The sequence below is a fragment of the Rhinopithecus bieti genome, unplaced genomic scaffold, assembly GCF_001698545.2.
Source record: "Rhinopithecus bieti isolate Rb0 unplaced genomic scaffold, ASM169854v2 scaffold_4908, whole genome shotgun sequence".
In the NCBI taxonomy this organism is placed as follows: Eukaryota; Metazoa; Chordata; class Mammalia; order Primates; family Cercopithecidae; genus Rhinopithecus; species Rhinopithecus bieti.
The window spans coordinates 645,486-667,836 of record NW_016804541.1 but is presented as its reverse complement, the minus strand read 5'-3'; the positions used below and the strand labels follow the sequence as shown (position 1 = coordinate 667,836).

Here is a 22,351-nt window from a genome sequence, read left to right as displayed (position 1 = left end):
AGACAGAAAGGTTCCATGACTCTGCATGTTACGGGAAGAAATGGTCCAAGGGCTGAGAGTGGGCAGGAAGGTCACAGGCTTAGGAAACCTCTCTCATCCTTGACTCCCACAGCCCCCTCTTCCTATTTGGGAATTCCTCGGAAGTATTTTACTGAGAAAACAAAGCGACCCAGGACATGAATCTTTGTTGAGAAAGAATTCACAGTGGACTTGGAAATTTTCCCCCACAAACTCAAGCAAAGCTTTTGACCCAGTAGGAGGTCTTAAACCAGTTTTTCACTTGGCCTCTGTTCAAACACATATTCCTCCTTTGGAGTTGATCATCTGTGCGCTTTTGTCACAATAATTTGGCCCTTGATTCTCTGTTTTCAAACTAACCAGAAATCTGGCATTTCAACCTCTGTTTTCATCAGCTCTCTTACATTATATTCTTCACCACCATCCTCCCACTAAATTAAAAGTAAAATGCAGTAAAAAGCCACTTGCGTACTTCCTCCCTGTGAACTTCTGTCTTGTGTTTCTGACAGCCTGGAGCTCTCCTATCCTCTCAGTTTTGGAGGTAGCGAACATTCTGTAGTGTCTGTATTGTTTCATCCTAGCTGTCTTCTGAGATTGGTGCCTATCTCCCTAACGACTTTGAAACTCCAGAACTTTCAAACCAGGAACCGCTGAACATATCCAGCCCTGTGCTGTCTCTGAGTTCCTGGACAGTGCCGTGTCCTTATATTAAAGGACATTTGGATTGGTTCAGGATGACAGAACTGCTGTGTGACCAAGATAGACTTCAAACCCATTTCCTTTGTTTCTACCATGCTGCTGTGGTTTGAATGTGTTCTTTCCAAAGTTTGGGTGTTGCCAAAGTGATAGCACTAAGAGGTGGGGCCTCAAGACATGATTAGGTCATGAGGACTTTTCCCTCATGAATGGGATTAAGGCCCTTAAAAAAGAGGCTTCACACAGCATTCAGCTAGCTTGCTCTTCTGCTCCTTTGCCTTGTGAGGACACAGCCTTTCTCCCCTCCTCAGAGGATGCCACCCGAACCAGACAGCTGAACCTGCCAGTGCTTTGACCTTGGACTTTCCAGCCTCCAGAACTGTGCAGAAATAAATTTTCTGTTCTTTATAATTGAATTATAAATTATAGAATTAAGTGTAATTAAATATAATTAAAAGACCGGTCATTACCCAGTGTGTGGTATTCTTTTGCAGCAGCACAAACTGACTAACAAGCTGTTTTCCCTTTCCACTTTTTCTTGCCATTCTGAGCGTTTCCCAGCTCACTCAGTGCTTCCCTCCACCTGCATTATCACCTTACTTAACCGGAACTTAACTGCTACTCTCAGTTGCAGACATTTTGACCTTTGAGTCTGGATTCAAATCCAAGTGTGTCTGAATCTGTAATTTGAGCTTTCAGCCCACTGTGTCAGTGGTTCTGCAACTTCATCTGATCAGAATTATCTAAAGGGCTTATTTAAAGATGCCGGGCCTCACCCCCAGAGCCTCTTATCCAGCAGATGTGGGGTGAAGCCTGAACACTGACATTTCTGTCACATTCCCAGGTGCTGCTGATGCTGCTGCTCCTGGGGCCACACTCTTGAGAACCTTATGTGATACCAGATTTGACATGTTGTTGTTAATCATTTGGTGATTCAACATCAAGGTTGGAGTCAGGATCCTGGGTGTTCCAGCATCCTTTGGGTGATGCTGTCCCTATTGTACCTCCACCATCCCTCCCCTCTCTTCCTCCACCCTGTGCTGAGTGGACACTCTGCTGCTTTGTTTGTATGTTCATATGGATTCCCTCAGCTCTCACAAATGAGGCAACATCCCTTGTTTTCAATTCGTATGAGCGATAACACTCATAGGTTGGAAACCTCTGCTTTTCAAGTGATAAAAACCAACTTAGAGAAACGGTGACTTCTCTGTGGTCATGCAGTGACTTGATGGCAGCCCTGGGACAGATAAGAGGCAGTTTACGTTTCCCCAAATCATAGCTGCCTCCCTGTGTACTTGTAACTTACGGCCAGACTAGGAAACATCTTTGAAACTTCTCTTGTGGAATTACTTGTAGAGGCAGCTTAAATTTTATATAAGAAAATGAGGTTTGATTATGTACACACAATGAAATAATATTTAGCCTTAACAATGGAGATGCTGCCATTTGTGACAACACGGATGGACCCAGAGGACATTATTATGTCCTCTGAGTGAAATAAGCCACACACAGAAATGAAAATACTGTGTGGTCTCACTCATATGTGGAACCTTAAAACATAACAAAGAACTCAAATACATAGAAACAGAGAGTAGGAAAGTGGTTACTGAGGTTGGGGAAATGGGGAGATAGTGGTCAAAGGGTACAGAGGCTCAGTTACATAGGATAAATAAGTCTAGAGGCCTGATGTTCCTTATATACAGTGTGAGGGCTATAGTTGATAGTACTGTATACTAGAAATTTACAAAAAGTAAATTTTAGGTACTTTTACCACACACATAAAAACTGAGATGATGGATATGTTAATTTGCTTGACTGTAGAAATTCTTTCACTATGTATATTATATGAAAACATCACATTGTATACTTTAAGTATATACAATAAAATAACAAAATTGCATCTCATCCTTCAAAAAGTAGAAAATGAGGTTTTGGTGACATCTGTATTTGAATTCAGATCTTGATCCCCTAAATGTGTTAAATTCTCCTTCCCTGATTCCACCGGCTTCTGGGCATTTCTGTAAAACTCAATGGCCACCACCTGGTCTTCATTATCATAATCTGATTATTATCTTATTCCACAGGGTCTGAAATACTGATCACATGGGATGTTGTTTGACTAAAGAGTAACTTGGAGCGGTCAGGGTGTGTGGTGGCCCAGAGTATGGTCCCCAGTGCTCACGGATGAGACAGCATGTTGGCTGTGGCCCTGGGCAACTTAGCATCACTGATCCTCAGAGTCTGTGTGTAGAATGGGGTCTTTGCTTCCCACGGCTTTTGTCAGTACTCAGTTAATCTGCTAGTGCTTGTAAAGCACCTGAAACGGTTTGGCCTTCAGTAAATGGCAGCTGTTTTAATTGTAGAAACACTCTCCCTCCATCTGGTTTGGACTATTAGTTGGATAATCCAAAAAGTCATTTAAAATGTAGAATCATAACAAGTGACATCTACCGCTCGAAACCCATTATTCTAACTTTGAACTTACACATGTGTTGCTAGTGTTTTGATGTAGGGCTAAGGTTTTTTCTTCTGTGAATCTCCTGATTGGATTTCTACAGTGTCTTGCATGAACCATGCATAATGCATAATCTGTGAGGGAATTTAAAGACAACCATGAAGCGATCTGAGGACAGAATAGATTTCCATGATATTTTTCTTTTTCAGTATTTGACAGTTGTCTCATCTATATGTCATTTAATACATTTTATGACTATTACCTTTAGGAGAATGCAGTAGCTCAATTTTTGTACTATTTCAGCAGCTCATGGGCTATGTCAGTATGTCACATAATCATGTGCTATCCAGCCAGCTGCAACAAACTGGAGAACAAATACAGTGGACTTGACCAGAGCAGAAGTCAGGGTTTGTGAGAGAGCAGTCTGTTGGCTGCAAACTTTCAACCTCTCATGGATCTTAGAGAGTCTACTAGAGATTAGTGTACTAACTTTACTGTTATTATGACTGCATTCAGAAAGGGCCATGCTTAAAAGGCTGGCAGTAGAGTTTGGCAGAGAAGTGAGTTCTCAATGCACAGTTTGTAGATGGCTGCCCTTTTAAGGTGAGAACATTTAAGGAGACAGTGGGAGGGATTTTGCTTGGCCAGAACTTGCTTAGTTAGGAATATTTCCAATCAGGTTTGACAGTCTGACCCATTTTTTTCTCCGACAAGGCTGACAGATTGCACTTGTATACATGTCCCAGATGTTAGGAGCCTTCCAGACTCAGGTTTGGTAATCAAAACAACAACTGAGCTGGAACTACCGCGCTGCTGGCTGGCAGGCCTTGATGACACCCTGCCTGCTCCCTCCTGCTTTGTGCTGAAGTGGCACACATGGCTGATTTACTGGGGAAAGTACACGCCACACACATGCGCACACCATTCACATCTTAAAATGGTTTTTAAACTCCCCACAAACCAATTCTTGAGACCTCAGGGGTAACACCTCTAGTGCACCTTCTGATGTTGTTTTCAGTAATTCCTGAAGACTGCATAGGAGGCAGATTCAGATGGGCTGGTTTGGCGGAGTTTGAAAGAAGGGAGCTTGCTGCAGTACAGGACTTTCTTGCCATAGATGGTCAGCATATTCTACCCTGCTGGTCCCCTGGACACCACCATCTGGTATTCTTCTAGTGACAATCATTGCTCTGAGTGGGCTTGACGTGGAGCCCTTTTTGGGCGCTTTTGCTACCCTTAACCGCATCTCTGTTGCTGATGTAGGAGCCACTACCTAGAGGCTGGCAGCAACGGTTCTCTCATGATACCACTTCTTTATTTTAAATGGGCCCCTGAGAAAGCCTGAGGCAGCTGTGTGTGCAGGTGGACCCACTCTTGTTCTGGGAGGTCAGAGGCTCTCTGCTAATTACTCACACGTCCTGTGCCTTCAGCTAAATCTTTACCTCTCTGAAACTCAGCTTCCTCTTTTGTGATGTTGGTGCCTTCCAGCTCTCTCTGAACTGTTCATTTTTGCCCATGAAGTTGCTTAATGATAATTTTAATGTCTAAACTGCTGCAGATTAGATATTTCTTAGATCCCTCCTGCTGACGCACTTGGAATCTCTCTTTTTTTTCTCATTAGTGAAATCATACAACTTTTCCTTCGTGACTGGCTTCTTCCCCTTAGCACAGTGTTTCCATGTGGTAGTATATTTCGGTACTTCCTTTAGATCCAAATGATTTTCCATTGTATGGAGAAACCACATTTTATCCATTAGTTGATGGACTTTTGAGTTATTTTCATCTTTAGGCTCTCATTAATAATGCTGCTGTGAACATTTGTGTGCAAGTTTTTGCGTGGAAGTGTTCTCATTTTTTTCTGGGCATATATCAAGGAGTAGAATTGCTGCATAATATTTTAAGGAACTATCAAACTTTTTTTTACAGCAGCTGTACCGTTTTACATTCCCGCCAGCAGTGTATGAGGGTTCCAGTTTCTCTATGCCTTTGCCAACACTTGCTGTTGTCCATCTTTTTTATTGTAGCCATCCTAGTGGGTATGTATTGGTATCACATTGTGGTTTTTCTTTGCATTTTCCTAGTGGCTAATAATGTTGAACATACTTTCATGTGCCTATTGGCCATTTGTATCTCTTCTTTGGAGAAATGTCTATTCATGTCCTCTGCCCGTTTTTAATTGAGTGTTTGTCTTTTCCTTATCAGTTAAAGGTTTTTTATATATTCTGCATATATTGTAATATATTGCAATTTCCTCATAAATAATTTGCAAATATTTTCCCCCATTCTATGGATTGTATTTTCACTTTTTTGATGGCGGTATTTGCAATTTAAAAGTTTATAATTTCAAAATAGTCCTTTTTTTTTTTTTCTTTTACTACATGTGCTTTTGGTATTATATCTAAAAACTCTTTGCCTAAATCAAGGTCGTAAAGATTTACTCCTGTATCTTCTTCTGAGAGTTTTATAGATTTAGCTATTACATGTAGGTCTATCATAGATTTTGAGTTAATTCTAGTGTATAGTATGAGGTATGGGGTTCGGTTTCTGTCTTTTGCATGTGAACATCCTGTTGTCCCAGCACTAGTTGTTGAAAAACGTATTCTTTCCCCACTGAATTGTCTTGGAACCCTTGTTGAAAATCAGTTGACTATAAAGGTGAGGGTTAATTTCTGGACTCTCAATTCTGTTCTATTGACCTATGTATCTGTTCTTACATCATTACTGCACTGTCTTTGTTACTAGAGCTTTGTAGGTAAATATAGTTCTTATATCTCTTTTAGTTTATTATTATGCCCTCCTTTTCACTACTCCTACCAAGCTATTTATTTTTGAAGAAGCTAAGTTATTTTCTTAGAATTTCTTGTGTTTGGGTTTGGCTAATTGTATCCTGATGGTATCATTGAACATGTTCCCCTATTCTTTTTGTAAACCCTTATTTAGATTGAGGGACTCAATTAAATTCAGTTTTAATTATGTATTTACTTATTCTTTATTGCCAAGAATTCTTCCTAGGTGGGGCTGTATACTTCCTTTTGTATCAGTTGGGAGGCATATATTATCTGGTTATCCTACTTTGATTAATATTAAAATTGATCATTGGGTTCAGATGTTATCAGAGCGATCAATCTGTTAAAAAGTTCCCAATCAACTTGTTATTTTTTTATCTTACAGTCATTGAAATTTGCTTTGATCTATCAGTCATTTCAGTAAGAGTTGTATAATGATGATTTTGGACTTCTTTTATTTTTTCTACATTTATTAGCTGTGATTCTTGCCCTCAGCAACATTTAGAAACATCAGAATAAATACTTGTTTCTTTCCCCTCATTTATAATTTTCAGTACAAGTTGGGACCATAGCAGTCTCTTAAGGTGACCAATGATTTTTTAAAAAAATCTTTGTAGATATTAAATATCTGTGCTTTAACTTACTGCAATCATCCTTTTTCTGATGCTTAAATTGCCCCATCACATGGTATTCATTTTATGATGTCTGGGATTTGCTTCGGAATAATCCAGGGGAGGTCAGTGGGATGGGGAAATAGATGAGTCATGATTGGCCATGAGTTGGTAACTGTCGAGGCTGGATGGATGGGTTTATTATTTTGTTCTCTCTTTTTCAATATACAGTTTTAAATCATCCAATTTTTGGCTAATGGGAATTCATTGATACTGGCTCCAGTATTATCTTGGTAACTTCCTTGATTCAAGCCACAAGAAGTCCCAGGAACATTTTATACATTTCCTGCCTCAGACCAAGAATCAGTGATTTATATGAGACTTGGTTCCTTTTAGTGGAAATGGTATTTAGAAGACCACCTGGCCTAGGCACCAGCAGGGATGGCGGGGGCGCAGGGTGCTATCAGGTTGTTATTGCTCCTGGCCTTTAAAGGGGACGTAGCTAGAAAATGTTTTTCAGGAAAAGAAAATGAATCAGGTACTCAGGCCAGTATTTCCAGTTCAAATAAAAGATGCGGAATGTTGAGCCAAGTCTTTTGCATTTTGTTTATTTTTATCTATTTTATGCTGAAAAACTTGGTTCCTAACAACAACTATAATTACTCATTTACTTTATCCTAATTATATATAACATCCTACTTACATATAATGTAATATCCTAATTTTATTGTGTGTGTGTGTATGTGTAGACAGGAGGGAAAGTAGATGTTAATTTGAAATACTAATATTTTTACTAACAAGTCTACTATGGTTTATTTTGTCCATAATATCCTACGAGGGATATACAGTCAAATGACTGTTTTGCAAAGTTACTTGACATAATTATTCTCCCTGTAGTTATGCTGTCAACTTGATAGATGGTTTTAGTTTGCTTTAGATTTTTAGATGTTGCTTTTTTTTTTTTTTTTTTTTTTTTTTTTTTTTTTTTGCAATTTCATGTGGTTCTAAAGTGAAAACTATAATACAAGAAATATGGAAGTTTAGTTTCCATCCCTGTTCCCTTCTCCTTGTTTTTCCCCTCTTCCATGGAGAACCATTTTTATTAGAACTAGGTTTATCTTGTATTTTTTTAAATATGTAGACAATAGAAAATAATGTTTTAAAATAACTATCTCCTTCGTTTCTTACAAAAGGCAGCATACTATATACTCTTGTGCTCTAATTTACAATACGATCCTGCGATTCTTTCTTCTTAAATATGTTAGTTTGACCTTTCTTATACTAGTTTTAGTCTGTGTCCTTTCAATTGCATCGTAGGATATAGCAGTCTGTTATTAACTACTCTGTAAAATATGGGAGACTTAGTAGTTAAACTGGAGTTGTATTAATGTCTTTGCTTGCTTTCATCATAGAACATGATAAAGCCTTTCTTTTTCAATGTCTCTCCTTAGTCTGAGGAATTCCTGCCAACGATATATCAAGCAGAGAGGAGCTGAAAAGAGATCTTTCAGTATTGGAAATACAGAAACTTTATCTATCTCCTCACTCCCCACCTCATTTACTGTAGAGGGGCTTGCCGCATAATGCGTTTTTATACACGTGGCCGTACTCTTATATAGTAATGATTAGTGGACTCAAGATAAAGAAGCGACAGTTCTACTTTGGGCAGATTTATTATTTTAATCCATATTCTTTAAAGGTTACCTACCCTTCTGAGAAAATGTGCATATTAAATTTCAAAGCATTATCTTGTAACATTGAAACAAGACGATAGGACGTTAACCGCACTGGAGGATCTACAGTGCCTCTTTGTCCTGAGATTGTTTTTGAAACTGATTTGGGAAATAGCCCTTTTTAAAATCCAGGATTATTCTAAAAGTCAGCTTGTCCAGGTCTACACAACCATTAGAAAAGCACCTAACACAACTTGGCATGCCACACCTCTAAGGAACCAAGATACCAAAGTCGTCTTTGACCTTGAAATTAAATATAAATTAAATACAATTCATCATATAAAACATACTTTTCTTTCTCCAGTATTGTTTCTGAATACTATCGTATGCAGGCATGTATTTACCCTATTCTTTAGAAAATTGTACTTTTTTTTTTTGAAGCAGAGCCAAGATGAAGTGCAGTGGGGTGATCTCAGCTCACTGCAAACTCCGCACCCCACCCCCCACCCCCTACCCACTACCCTGCCCCCGTTCAAGTGATTTTCGTGCCTCAGCCTACCAAGTAGCTGGGATTACAGGCATGTGCCACACTACCCGGCTAATTTTTGTGTTTTCAGTGGAGATGGGGTTTCACCATGTTGGCCAGGCTGGTCTCAAACTCCTAATCTCAAATGATCCACCCACCTTGATCCCAAAGTGTTGGCATTATAGACATGAGCCACCACACCCAGCCAATACATTTTGGATAGATGTTAGAATGACACCTCTCCTGAGAAGAACATTTTTCTTGGTATCATTTAAAGTCTTGCCCCTCAGCCATTTGGGACATAGAGTCCTTTGAAAATGTGATTGCAGTTATGGACCCTGTTCCCACCACACTGCATGTGTGCAGGAATTGTCGCATTTAGTTGTGAAGTAATGTGGGCTACTTGGGCTCAAACTCTGGTTTGAAATCCCTATGTTAGAACTTCCTGTGTGCTCTGATCCTTGGTCAGCAGTTGCCTGTGTCATGGAGGGGCCTCAGACAAACATCACTTAATGATCATTCCTAGCCCCTGTGTCCACCACATGCAGTAACTACCTGTCTCTGCTGGCAGAGATGCAATAACTGCTCCCGGCTACTGTCACTTTTGCAGGAGCATAAGAACTGCGGAGAGATGAGTGAGATAGAAGCCAAGGTCAAGTACGTCAAACTCGCACGGTCCCTCCGCACATATGGCGTGTCCTTCTTCCTGGTGAAGGTGAGTTGGGCAGAATGGGGAGGGCGTTCACCTCGGCCACTTTTCTTTTTTCTTTGGTTCAAGCATTTGCTGTTAAGTCTGGTTTGTCCTGCTCACCCTGCTAGCATTTGCGGGTGGAACATCTGGCTAGTGCTGACCTGCGTTTAGCTGCACCACAGCCATGAGGGGTATGACCTGCGGGCTGGTGAGTGCGCCCTGCTGTCCAGGAGCCCCTGGGCAGCTGGGCTTTGGCTGAGATCACTGTCAGGGCTGTAAAGTCCCTGAAGGAGTGAGTTCACTTTTTCTTGTTATTCCTTCTCCTGACAATGTTTCATTTATGACGGTCAAGAGTCCTGTGGACTAAGTGAAGGCTCTTCACCACTGCAGACCAAATCGAATTCATGTGGTAAATATGATGCTTAATTTGTATACGTTAAGACAGGACTTGGGATTTTACGGCCTTCAGGTCTGTTTTCATGGGAATTTTCTGTTTTCCTACTAGAGGAAAAGAGGCGTGTCTTTGAAATTGCACCTGCGAGCAAGCCCAGGTTGGCCCTTGATGGATGTCATCTTCACTTGGCTGACAACTCTTCTGGTTATCTTTGTTACCCCTTTGCTTTTCCTAACCTCAGGGAAATGATATTCTCTTTAGTTGTCTAACTATTAGGTTTCACATATTTCTCCTTGTTTTGCTTTGGCCCCTTTGGGCTCTCGCCTGGGGCCCTGGAGAAAGCTCTAACTTATAGTGAGTCTTCTTGTGTTGCTTTCAGCAAATGGAAGCAAACCAGCCGTGTTGCGGCTGCATCCAGGGACTGAAGTTGGAAGGACAAAACTGACCAGACTAAGAAGGTGTCTCTCCCCACAGCCAAAGAGATCTACAAAAGAAGAAGTTCTATTGTCCTCTAAGATGTTTTTCTTGACTCCACTCCTCATTGGAGCAAGCTGCCTCATTTGGAGAGAGGAGACAGCAAGAAGTTATGTGTCAGAAAGCCATATGCTGCGTGCTGATTAGTTATTAATACATCAACCAAACTAGCTCTCAGTTTTACACCCAGAATCGCTGGGGCCTTTGCAATGAAGAAAGTGTATGTCAGTCACCTTGTTTTTAAGAAAAATAATTGAGAGGTTGAATCTTTTATGTTTAGTGGCAGTTTTAAAGTATCAGTGAATATTTGAATGGCACTGATGCCATCTAGGTAACAATGACTCCACTTATCAATATTAATAATAACAGCAATAATGTTTAGTAAACAGCCATCCATCAAGCTTATCTCATTCAAACCTATCAACAACCCAAGGGCAAAACTACTATTAGTATCTTCTTTTTGTTTTTGGAGACGGAATCTCACTCTGTCGCCCAGACCGGAGAGCAGTGGCACGATCTTGGCTCACTGAAACCTCTGCCTCCTGGATTCAAGCAATTCTCCTGCCTCAGCCTCCCAAGTAGCTGGGACTACAGGCGCATGCTGCCACACCCGGCTAATTTTTTGTATTTTAGTAGAGACAGGGTTTCATCATATTGCCCAGGCTAGTCTTAAACTCCGGAGCTCAGGCACTCCGCCCACCTTGGCCTCCCAAAGTGCTGGGATTACAGGTGTGAGCCACAGCACCCAGCCTTACTATCTTCTTTGTGTAAGTGAGAACACAGAGGCCCAGCTAGATCCAGTGATTCAGTTGGGGCCATAAGGCTAGTAACTGAAGAAGCCAGGGCTTGAGTTCAGGTCTCCCTGATTCACAGATGGTGTTCCCAGCCTCTAGCTGTACTGCCTTAGCTGGAGTGACCCCATTTGAGAGGCAGTCACCTGCTTCCACTGTTCTAGCTTCCCATCTGTGCCCTGAACACATGGGGAGATCTGCTCATTTTAGAAATTGTGCTTTTCATTCATTATTGTGAAGGGCATCCAGTAGTAAATGAGCTCCAATGCCTTGCAGGGACAAAGATTAAACAAATTTTCGTCATGTCCACTACTAATGGCATCAATTTCCATTTATTTTCTTGAGTTTCCCTGTAGTCCTCCCAGTATTAAATTCATCTCTTACATTCACGTCGTCTTCCATTAATACCATCAGGCTTCACACACAGTCAGTTTCAGCGATGTGCTTGCATATAGGTTAGTAAATTTAGGATAATAAAGAACATACAGAAATCTGTAATTAGGAAGAGAAGTTGAACACCACATTGTAGAAAAAATCAGTTTGTTCTCCAGTGACAATTTAGAACCTAAGAAAAATCGGTCCATGGTCACTAGGATAATTTGAGAGAGAGCAAAGATCTCGTTATAGCAGGGTCTTGCAGATTTGATCAAACCAAAATCTCTGTTTACAAAATCACTTAAGGCACAACAAGAACATGAGAGACCTTTTTTCCCTTCCTTCCTTACTGCTTCCGTCCCTCTCCTCTCTCTCTGTCTTTCCCTTCTTTCTCTATATTTTTTTAAAAATTGCATCTCTTTGAAGGAAGAAAGGATTAAGAAAGTAGGCAGCACTTGCAACTTTTTTTTTTTTTGCGATGGTGTGTCCCCCAGGGTAGAGTGCAGTGGCGCAATCTCGGCTCACCACAACCTCCACCTCCTATATTCAAACAATTCTCCTGCCTTAGCCTCCCGAGTAGCTAGGGTTACAGGCATGCACCACCATGCCCAGCTCATTCTGTATTTTTAGTAGAGATAGGGTTTCTCCTTATTGGTCACGCTGGTCTTGAACTCCCGACATCAGATTATTGTCCTGTAATCCCAAAGTGCTGGGATTACAGGCATGAGCCACCATGCCTGCCCAAGCACTTGCAACTTGTATATACATATGAAATATTCAAATTTTTATTTTATTTTTGTTGCTTTCTACAATGTTAATAGCACATTGCTCACTTCAGTGTTTTGCTCAGTGGGCCCATTAGTATGACATTTTATTTTACAATTGTTTTAATATAATTTTGTGACCATAGTTTGCCTTATTTTAAAAGTGTATAGCTAAAAAATGCAGGAATTAGTCAATATTAAGAATAAATGAACCTGAATCAGATCAAGACTTTAAATAAGATGATATCATATGACTATTTTATATAAAGCCACTAAGATGTTTGATAAAACTCAACATCTTATTGAAAATTCTTTAAAATGCTGGAATATAAGTGTACTTGCTCACCATGATAGAGGTTCATCAGTATCAAACTTCTCATTAGTATTATACTTAATAGAAATGCTAGAGAGAAATCTATAAGAGGCTGGGCATGGTGGCTCATGCCTGTAATCCCAGCACTTTGGGAGGCCAGGGGAGGCAGATCACTTGAGGTCAGGAGTTCAAGACCAGCCTGGCCAACATGACGAAAACCTGTCTCTACTAAAAATACAAAAGTTAGCCAGATGTGGTGGTGCACACCTGTAATCTCAGGTACTTGGGTAGCTGAGGCAGGAGAATTGTTTGAACCTGGGAGGCAGAGGTTGCTGTTAGCCAAAATTGCACCACTGCACTCCCACGTGGGCAATAGAGCAAGACTCTGTTAAAAGAAAGAAAGAAAGAAAGAAAGAAAGTTGTAAGAATTGAAATCAGAATAAATGTGCCCACCATCTCATTACCCTCTAACATTATTTTGGAAGTTCTGGGAAATATAGTAAGATACAAAAATGCGGGGAAAATCATTGCTTTAGCAAATGAAGGAACAAAATTACTATGACTTGTAGCTATGATTATTTATCCTATAACAAGATATACCAAGTCATTTTTTTTTTATTTTTTACTTGGAAATTATTACAGATTCACAAGAAGCTGTAAAACTAACTCAGAATCAAAAAGTCAGATGATAACAAGTGTTGGTGAGGATATGGAAAAATTGGAACCCCCGTAACCTGCTGGTGGGAATATAAAATGGTACTGTCACTTTGGAAAACAGTCTGTCAGTTCCTCAATTGATTAAACACAGAAATACCATATGACCCAGCAATCCCACTTGTATGAATATATACCAAAGCAAATTGAAAGTGCGTATCCACATAAAAACTTACACATAGGTGTTCACAGCAGTGTTAGCCAAAAGTAAGAAACAACACAAAGCATCAGCTGATGAATGGGTAGACAATTTATGTTGTATCCATACAATGCAATATCATTCAGCCATAAAAAGGAATGAAGTACCGATATATGCTACAACATGGATCAACTTTGTAAATGTTATGCTAAGTGAAAGAAGCCAGTCACAAAAGACCACGTACTATATGATTCCGTCTATGTGAAGTGCCCAGAAGAGGCAAATCTATAGAGAGAGAAAGAAGGTTAGTGGTTGCTCAAGAGTGTGGTAAGGGAGATAGGGGAATGATGGCTAAAGGGTGCAGGGTTCTTTTTGATGTGTTAAAAATATTCTAAAACTGACTAGTTTTAAAAATAACAGTAATACAGAAAGGTCATATGTGCCCTTCATCAGGTTGCCTCCAATGCTAACAATGGTAGAGTAACACAGCCAGGAGAATGACATTAGTACAATCCACAGACCTTATTCAGAGTTCTCCAGCGTTCCATGTACTTGTGTGTGTTTAGTTCCATGCAGTTTTGTCATATTTATAGATTTGGGTAACCCCCACCATAATCAACTTACTCCAGCACCATTTGTTGAAAGTGCTATTCTTCCTCCATTGAGTTGCTTTTGCATCTTTGTCAAAATTGAGTTCAGCACATCTTTATGGGTCTATTTCTGGTTCTCTGTTTTGTTCTCGTTTAAATATGTATCCCTCTGCTAGTCACACTGTCGTGATCAACTTTAGTATAAGTAAGCCCTAACATCAGATAAATTCCCTTTTTTCTTTTTTTTCAAAATCGTTTTAGCCATTTTAGGTTTTTTCCTTTTCATATATACTTTCCAACAAACTTATCTATGTCTGCAAAAAGGCTTGCTGTGATTTTGATAGTAATTGCATTAAATTTATAGATCAATTTGGAGATAATTGACATTTTTACTCTGTTAAATCTTTTAACCCATAAATATGATATAGAGAGCCTCCTTGATCGCTTTCAACATTTTGTAATTTCAGCTTATGAATCCTGTACATGTTTTAACAATATGTACGCAATCATTTTAATTTTCAGGTTTATTGTTAAATTGATTAAATTGGCCAAGGAAATTGATAAGGCATATGTCAACCATGTGAAATAAGCCCTTAGAGTATGTATGTAAAAATTAGCAAAACCATTTAGAGTGTCTGATAAAAAGAGATCACATGCAGAATAGCACCAAAAAGAAAAAATTGTGTACCTAAGGTACACTTTTTTTTTTTCAATCGCTTTTGGGGTATAAATGGTTTTTTGTTACATGGGTGAATTATATAGCAGTGAATTATAAGATTTTAGTGCTCCCCTCACCCAAGTAGTGTACATTATACCTAATGTGTGCTTTTTTATCTGTAGCCCCACTCCCGCCCTTTCCGTTCTGAGTCTCTAAAGTTCATCTGTATGCGTTTGTGTACTCATAGCTTAACTCCCACTTATAGGTGACAGCATATGGTTTTTGGTTTTCCACTCCTGTGTTACTCACTTAGAATAATAGCATCCAGCTCCATCTTGTTGCAAAACACATTATTTTGTACTTTTTCATGGCCGAGTAGTATTCCATGGTGTATATATGCCACATTTTCTCTATCCACTCATTAGTTGATGGTCACTTAGGTTGAGTCCACATCTTTGCAGTTGTGAATTGTGCTGCTATAAACATACATGTGTAAGTGTGTTTTTCATGTAATGTCTTCTTTTCCTTTGGGTAGATACCCGGTAGCAGTAGTGGATCAAATGGTAGATCTACTTTTAGCTTTTAAGGAATCTCCATACTGTTTTCCATAGAGGTTGTACTCATTGGGACAATAAATTCTTTAAAAGACATCAGTAACAGATTTCTCATGCCCCAAACCAAACATTGCATTAAATTGTGAAGGAATTATGCTAATGAAAACATAATTTAGGAAATAAATTAAAAGTTAGTAATTCCACTTTCCCATTCACTATTTTATAGGCTTCTATTAGAAACTCTAAATAAGTAAATGAAATTATAATTAATAATGATATTGAACATACTTACTCAAAGCACACAGCCTTGAAATCAGTCATAGATATTTTGAAAGGACTGGTTTCATGTGCTTAGAGCTGCTTACATCATATTTTCTTCTATGTCTATGAACATTTTGTCCTAAAAATCAGTATTAAACTTTGTGTCATTGTAATAGAGCATGCTTGCATGTTAGAGTTGGGAAGATTGTCCTAGAATCCAGGATGGTAATTTACACCTGTGTGAGAAATAGTAGAAACTTACATGACCTTAGGGAAAGTACCTAAACTCTAAATCTCAGTTTCTTCATCTGAAAAATAGGAATAATTCCTTATAGAGCTCTAATGATGAGTAAGCGAGCTAATGTATGTAAGTAAACAAGTGTGGTGACTGGAAAATAAGGATATTGATTAATTTTATTTATTAGTTTTTTAGAGACTAGATCTCACTCTTATCACTCAGTCTGGAATGTAGTGGTGTGATCATGGCTCACTGCAGCCTCTTGAGTAACTGAGACTACAGGCACATGCCACCACACCCAGCTAATTTTATTTTTTCTTAGAGATGGATCTCCTTATGTTGTCTAGGCTGGTCTTTAGCACCTGGCCTCAAGTGATCCTCCCACCTCAGTTTCCCAAACTGTTGGGATTGCAGGCATGAGCCACTGTACCTGGTCTGATAAATTTTAGATTATCCCAGACACTGAACTCTTCCCAGATTTCCCAAATCCCTGGCCCTAGGGGCCAGCTAGTAAACATTTCAGGCTTTGCCAATCATGCTACTCAACTTTGCCCCTGTAGTATGAAAGCAGCCATAGGCAAAATGTAAATGAATGGCATGGTTATGTTTCTACAAAGCTTTATTTTTGGACTCTGAAATTTGAATTTTATGTAATTTTTGTCACACAAAATATTCCTCTTGATTTTTTTTAAATTTAAAAATAGAAAATTCATTCTTAGCTCTTGGGCCATAAAAAATAAGCTGGATTTAGCAATGGCCATAGTTTACCCACCTCCATACAGAGCATGTCTGCGAGCCATATAATGAATTCACACGGAATAGCATTAGGCAGCAGTATTTTCAGTGGCTAGGAAATATGCTTTGGAAAAGAAGGACTTCAGTTTAGATCCTGGGTTTGCCACTTAGTAATTTGACCTTGGATAAGTTACCTTACCTTCCATCTCTGAGCTTCAGTTTGTTCACCCATAAAATTATGACTTGTTATGAGGTTTAAATAAGTTAATACAGAAAAGGGGACTGCCTCATATAAATCTCCATAAATGGGAGCTGTAAATGTCTACGTTCTTCCTTCTTTCATTGGCTTCTTTTGCATTTCATCATGATCTGCTACGCCAAAACCCCACAAGCAACAGTAAGGCATTTCCCATGACTGGCATAAAATCTTGTTTTATTCCAGCAAATCACTGTGTAACTCTTCTCACTTCTAAATTTGCCTTTGAAAATTGTTTGCAGACATAGCCAGAGCCTTGAGGTTTTAGATTACCTGGGGAACAGACCCTCTTCTCCCCTAAACTGTAAAAACACCAGACAGGGCGTTCAGAGCAGCTCAGAATCCCAAGTGTAGTCAAAATGGATTGGCAGTCACTTGCAGGGAGAGAAATGGCTAAGAAACAGGGTCTGCAGGTTTGCTCTTGAGCAGCCGTTTTTCCCCATGCCCCTAAAAGAAAGAAATATACTGAAGACAGAACAAAACACTCAAACCAGCCCTTTGGCCAAGCCAATCTAGAACTCTAGTGAGCTCAGCTGGATCATGGGGAGGACCCTTTGGGCTTGGGCCATATTGAAGTGAAGGACCGGGAGCCGGAAGCTCAGTCCAGTTGCATTCCTCCATCCAGTTCTGGATCTCAGATGTGAAGCAGAGGTGATTTCAGAATCAGGCAATCTCAGCACGTGTGAGAAGAGTCTGCAGACAGCAGGCTTGATCACAGCTGGCTGCCAGGGCTAAACCCGGAGTAGCAGCTGAAATACGTTTGAAAGAGGAGAGTTTGAGTTTATTAACGAATCCTGCTTCTCCTTGGTAGAATGCCTGCTTTCACCTGCCTCTGAGTTATACAAGCTGCAGACGTTTTCAAAACAAAAACAATCTAATCAGGACCACCTTGAGAGAGAAGCTTCTAGATGGCTGGCAGAAATCACAGCTACAACTCTGTGTGTGTGTTGGTATATGAGATAGATGGATCTTCACTGGTGCCTGCTTTAGCCTGCTTTGTCTACTGGAGATAAAAGGAAGCTGGTCTGTGTAGTTGAAGGTTGGAAAGGAGTGGTGTGGGGGTTACTGAGACTTGAGGCATAGGAAGGAAAGAGGGAGCTTTATTACCCTGTGGCCCTCCCCTCACATCCCTGTCACTGAGGCTCTAAGGCAGGTCTCTGCACCAGGGAAGACCTTGCATCATGATCACAGATCTCAGCCATTTGCGACTTTACCTTTCTCCAGCTGCTCTGCATTGTGTGTGTAGGCGCTGAAGTAACTTTATCCCTTGATGGTGGGCTCTGTTGACAGTTCCAGTATTTTTTGAGTTCCCTCAGCCCCTTTTCCTCAGTTGTGACCTGCTGATAGAAAGTCCACTGTAACTTGTTTGTTCACTGTGGCTTCCTCTCCCAATCTGGAATGATTTTGACAAGAATTAGGGCAATCCGTCACGATTCTGTGTTCCCGCACCCCAGAATCCCTCACTGGGGAGCAGTGCAGATGGGAAAGAATGAAGGCAGCAGCTGCAAACCATATTTTATCTCCAGTCCCCTTCCTGGGTCCCAGAAGCTGGGTTTGTGCCAACCCTGTGCGACTAAATTAGCTGCCTAGAGCCTCTCAACCTAAAACTCTGTGGCTTCCGAAGCCAAAGTAGATTAACTGACATTGTCTGCCCTGCACTGATCTCACCCTTGTGGAACTGTCCTCTCTTTGAAAAAAATCTGACCCTTCTCAGTGTTTAAGACTTAAGGTTCAGGGAGGAATATTCCCCTCCTCAGACACCCAGGTAGAGTCCTCACACAATGGTGTCCTCCCTGAGGAAGCTGGGGGCGTGCGGTGACTGTCACCATCTGAGGGTTACCAAATGCCCATGGTGAGGGCGGTTGGGGTTGCGGGGGATTTGCCCTTTTCTCTCTTTGCTTCCACTGGAAGACAGTCAACTACAGTAGACAGTCAGCTTTTGGATATTTTTGAGCTACTCAAATCTGTGTTCAAATTATGGCTTTACCACTCACCACTGTTGGCCTTGGGCTCTTCACTTACAAAGTGAAAAATGATGATACCAGTGTTTTGGAGATGCTCTGAAGATGAACAGATGATGCTTATTACGTATCTGGTATGCTCCAACTGTGTTTTAAATGCCGTTACCCTGTGTTGGGTGTGTGTAGACACATCCACAAATGGATCCTTTGTGTGAATGTATATGTCTATGACCCTGAGAATAGCAGTTGAGATGTTGCTAGATTTCAGCAAATATAACTTGAAAAGGTTTTCCTGACAACCCTAAAAATATACATGCATTAAGTGAAATGTTGGAAATAAGGAAAAGCATGAAAAAAAAATACAAAACACATGAGATGTTCAGTGCCATGTTTTTCATGTAATGGACATATGCCTATTTTAAAATTTTTATTTCCCCTAAGATTAGGCCCTACATTCTGTTTTTTAATAATATATTATGAATAATTTACTTCCATAAAACCAATTGTTTTTCTACAATATGATTTTTTAATCATGTAGGGTAATCTGTTATCTGGATATATCATAATTTATGTATTAAGTCCCGTGTTATTGAAAATTTGGATTGTTTCGTCTACAGCCATACCACCCTGAATGGGCCCAATGTTGTCTGAAAATTTGGGTGGCTTCTAGCTTTTCACTATGATGTACTGTGGTTGAGCTTCATGTGGCATAATCTTTACACACATTTATAACGTTTTTTTTTTTTTTTTTAATTAGTTCCTAAAAGCTAGCTGTGTCAAAAGTAGGGACTTTTTAAGGGTTTGGATAGATATTGACACATTTTCTCCCGTGAAGGCTTTGCTGTCTTAAGCTTTCATCACTACTGACCCCCTTCACATGTTCCTCAAATCTGAGTATTAATTTTAATAAAAAACCTCAGCTATTTTAAGTGAAAATTTATTTGCTTGTGTTATTTTAAAAACATTTTATGTTCATATTCTTCAGCAGTTATTTTGTTGATTTATGAACACATCACATAGACAGTATATGAAGTCTATTGCCATTACATTCATTGTCACTATTTATTGCCCAGTCTTTTTCATTTTTTATGAGGGTTTTTAAGCTGCTGCTCCCCTCCCCCTGATCTATCAAAAGTATGTATATTTTGAGTTAAGCCTGTTAATTGTTTCCTTTATGGCTTCTTATGTTGGTGTTTTTCTTAGGAAATCATTTCTCACCCAAGGATCACAAAAATACTTGGATGTTCTTCCTAAATTATTAATCTCTCTTTAATTTGTTTTGGTATGAGTGTGAGCTAAGGGTCCATTATTTTAATAGACATTACTGTGTCTTAAAACATTATTAAAACTAGTTATACAATAAGTTTTAAGAATCAGTAGATATACAAAATTCCAAAAGAAAGAATCCAAACAGAAATATATTTCAGAGATTTAAAAAAGGGCAGGAAGCTGTGTCTCCTCATAATGAGAAGATTCTACTTTGGCAGAGTTTTAGTTAGGCTAATTTTAAATCTCAGATTGATCCTCTTTTGTTACTCACTGAATTGGCCACTGGAAGTGATAGTACCTGGAATTCACCTTTGCTTCTTTTTCTCTGGATGTCTTTTCAGTTCTATCCCATCTTTCTGACATAGTCTGTTTTTGGAGCAAGCTGCGCTCCTGAACAGGAGGCATGCTTTTGTGGCTTTTTCCATACTTCTCATGTCTTTGTTTGAGTTCCCATACGTTTATTTAATGAGTTACTCAAAACCTTGGTTTTCCTATAGCCCTGCCTGTTTTGAAACACAGTGTATGCAGGTAAAATGTTGAAAAATCACTGATTCCTTGGCAAAGTCAGATGTATTCAGAGGAAGAGCACTGACTCTTGGTATCTCCTGTTTCAGGAAAAGATGAAAGGCAAGAACAAGCTGGTGCCTCGCCTGCTGGGGATCACCAAAGACTCGGTGATGCGTGTGGATGAAAAGACCAAGGAGGTGCTGCAGGAGTGGCCCCTTACCACCGTCAAGCGCTGGGCAGCCTCACCCAAGAGCTTCACACTGGTAGGGACTGGCGGAGGGCAAGGAGAGCACTAGCGTGGCCTTGGGTGATATTGTGAGAACAGGAGAAAGACCAGATTCTTGCCCATTGGGTTTCTCTGGCCTTGGAGAGCCAGCATGGAGTGAGGAAGATGGTGCAAGCCCATGGGCAGGGAAGGGGATGGGTCCAGAAGTAAAAGAGGTCAGCAAGCCTGGGTTTCTTCAGGCACTGCTCCTTCTCTGCACTCTGCATAAGTCAGCCTCTAGTTCATTATCTAGAAAAAGCCACTCACCCAGATGATTCTCAGTTCTGTGTTCCTGATGACATCCCTAGCACATACTGAAAGGAAACTTTTAGTGCTCTGACACACAAAGGCCCCCGCTCTGTTTTATATTTTCCTAAGCGTTGTGATTATCTTGCTGAGGGGTGTTTTCTCAGCCTGCCTAGAAAGACAGCGTAGTACACAGTGGAAATAACGTGGACTTTAGGATATTATCACTATAGAAATCCAGTTTGTCATTTCCCAGTTCTGTGACCTTGTTTAAGTTACCTTTCCTCTCTGAGCCTTAATTTCTTCAGCTATAAAATGGTGATAGTCATGCCTAGAGAGCTGCTAGGATTGAATAAGATGAAGATGATAAGATGCTTAGTATAAAATTTATGGAAAGTAGTGAGAATATATTTGTTTCAGGTCTTCAGACCTCTGAATTCTTCCTCTTGATTTCAATATTTGTTGTTAGCAGAGTAATAACTCTATGCCTTAACTGTAGCCACATTTACTTGTGAAACACAATAGGGCAGGTAGTTGGTGTAGGGCAAGTTGTGCAGTAAGGAAAATCAAAAGTGCTAGAATTTGTCAATTTCTTAAGACTCCTGAAGTCACTAGTGAATGCTTGAAATATCACCTCTTATCTATGCAAGATACCATAATAGGATTTAAAAAAAAAAAAAAAAACTGTGTAAAGAAGGGACCATGGAAGAATTTGACTATAGATTGTTAGGTTCCTGCCAATTAGAAAGAATCATCAGAAAACATACCTTCTATCCTCCTGTAGCTGTAACAGCTGTGTCTGTATGGCCCTCAAAAGATGAATGTTCATACTTAGCTGTGTCCTCACCTTCCATTGCAGGAAGTCATGGATAATTTCTAAATTAGAAAAATCAAGAAATCAATATAAACATATTATTTAGAAATACTAGAAGAAACCGCCGAAACAGTTGAAAGTGGTTACCTTTGGAGGGGTATGTGATAGAAAGTGAATATGAGAATGTGTAGGACAGGGAACAACTGTGTTTTGTTTTACATCTTTTAATGCTATTGGTCTTTTTACACTAGGTCCAAGTATTTATTGCAAACAAAAATTTGGCCAGGCGTGGTGGCTCACGCCTATAATACCCGCACTGTGGGAGGCTGAGGTGGGCGGATCATGAGGTCAGGAGATCGAGACCATCCTGGCTAACACAGTGAAACCCCATCTCTACTAAAAATACAAAAAATTAGCCGAGCATGGTGGCAGGTGCCTGTAGTCCCAGCTACTCCGGAGGCTAAGACAGAAGAATGGCACGAACCCAGGAGGCAGAACTTGCAGTGAGCCGAGATCACACCACTGCACTCCAGCCTGGGTGACAGAGCAAGACTCTGCCTCAAAAAAAAAAAAAAAA

At 40.0% G+C, this 22,351-nt stretch overlaps 1 protein-coding gene across 2 annotated transcripts in view; it reads left to right on the top strand.

The window, feature by feature from the left end:
• Window positions 1-22,351, top strand: part of TLN2 (talin 2) — a 467,299-nt gene that overhangs the window by 287,688 nt on the left and 157,260 nt on the right. Inside the window, exons 10-12 of one of the 2 annotated variants that reach the window (XM_017869077.1) lie at window positions 8,018-8,075; window positions 9,373-9,480; window positions 20,557-20,712. In XM_017869077.1, coding sequence (XP_017724566.1) covers window positions 8,018-8,075; window positions 9,373-9,480; window positions 20,557-20,712 — 322 coding nt within the window. Of the gene's footprint in view, window positions 1-8,017; window positions 8,076-9,372; window positions 9,481-20,556; window positions 20,713-22,351 lie in introns of those variants that run through there. The other variant, XM_017869076.1, reaches the window with a different exon arrangement.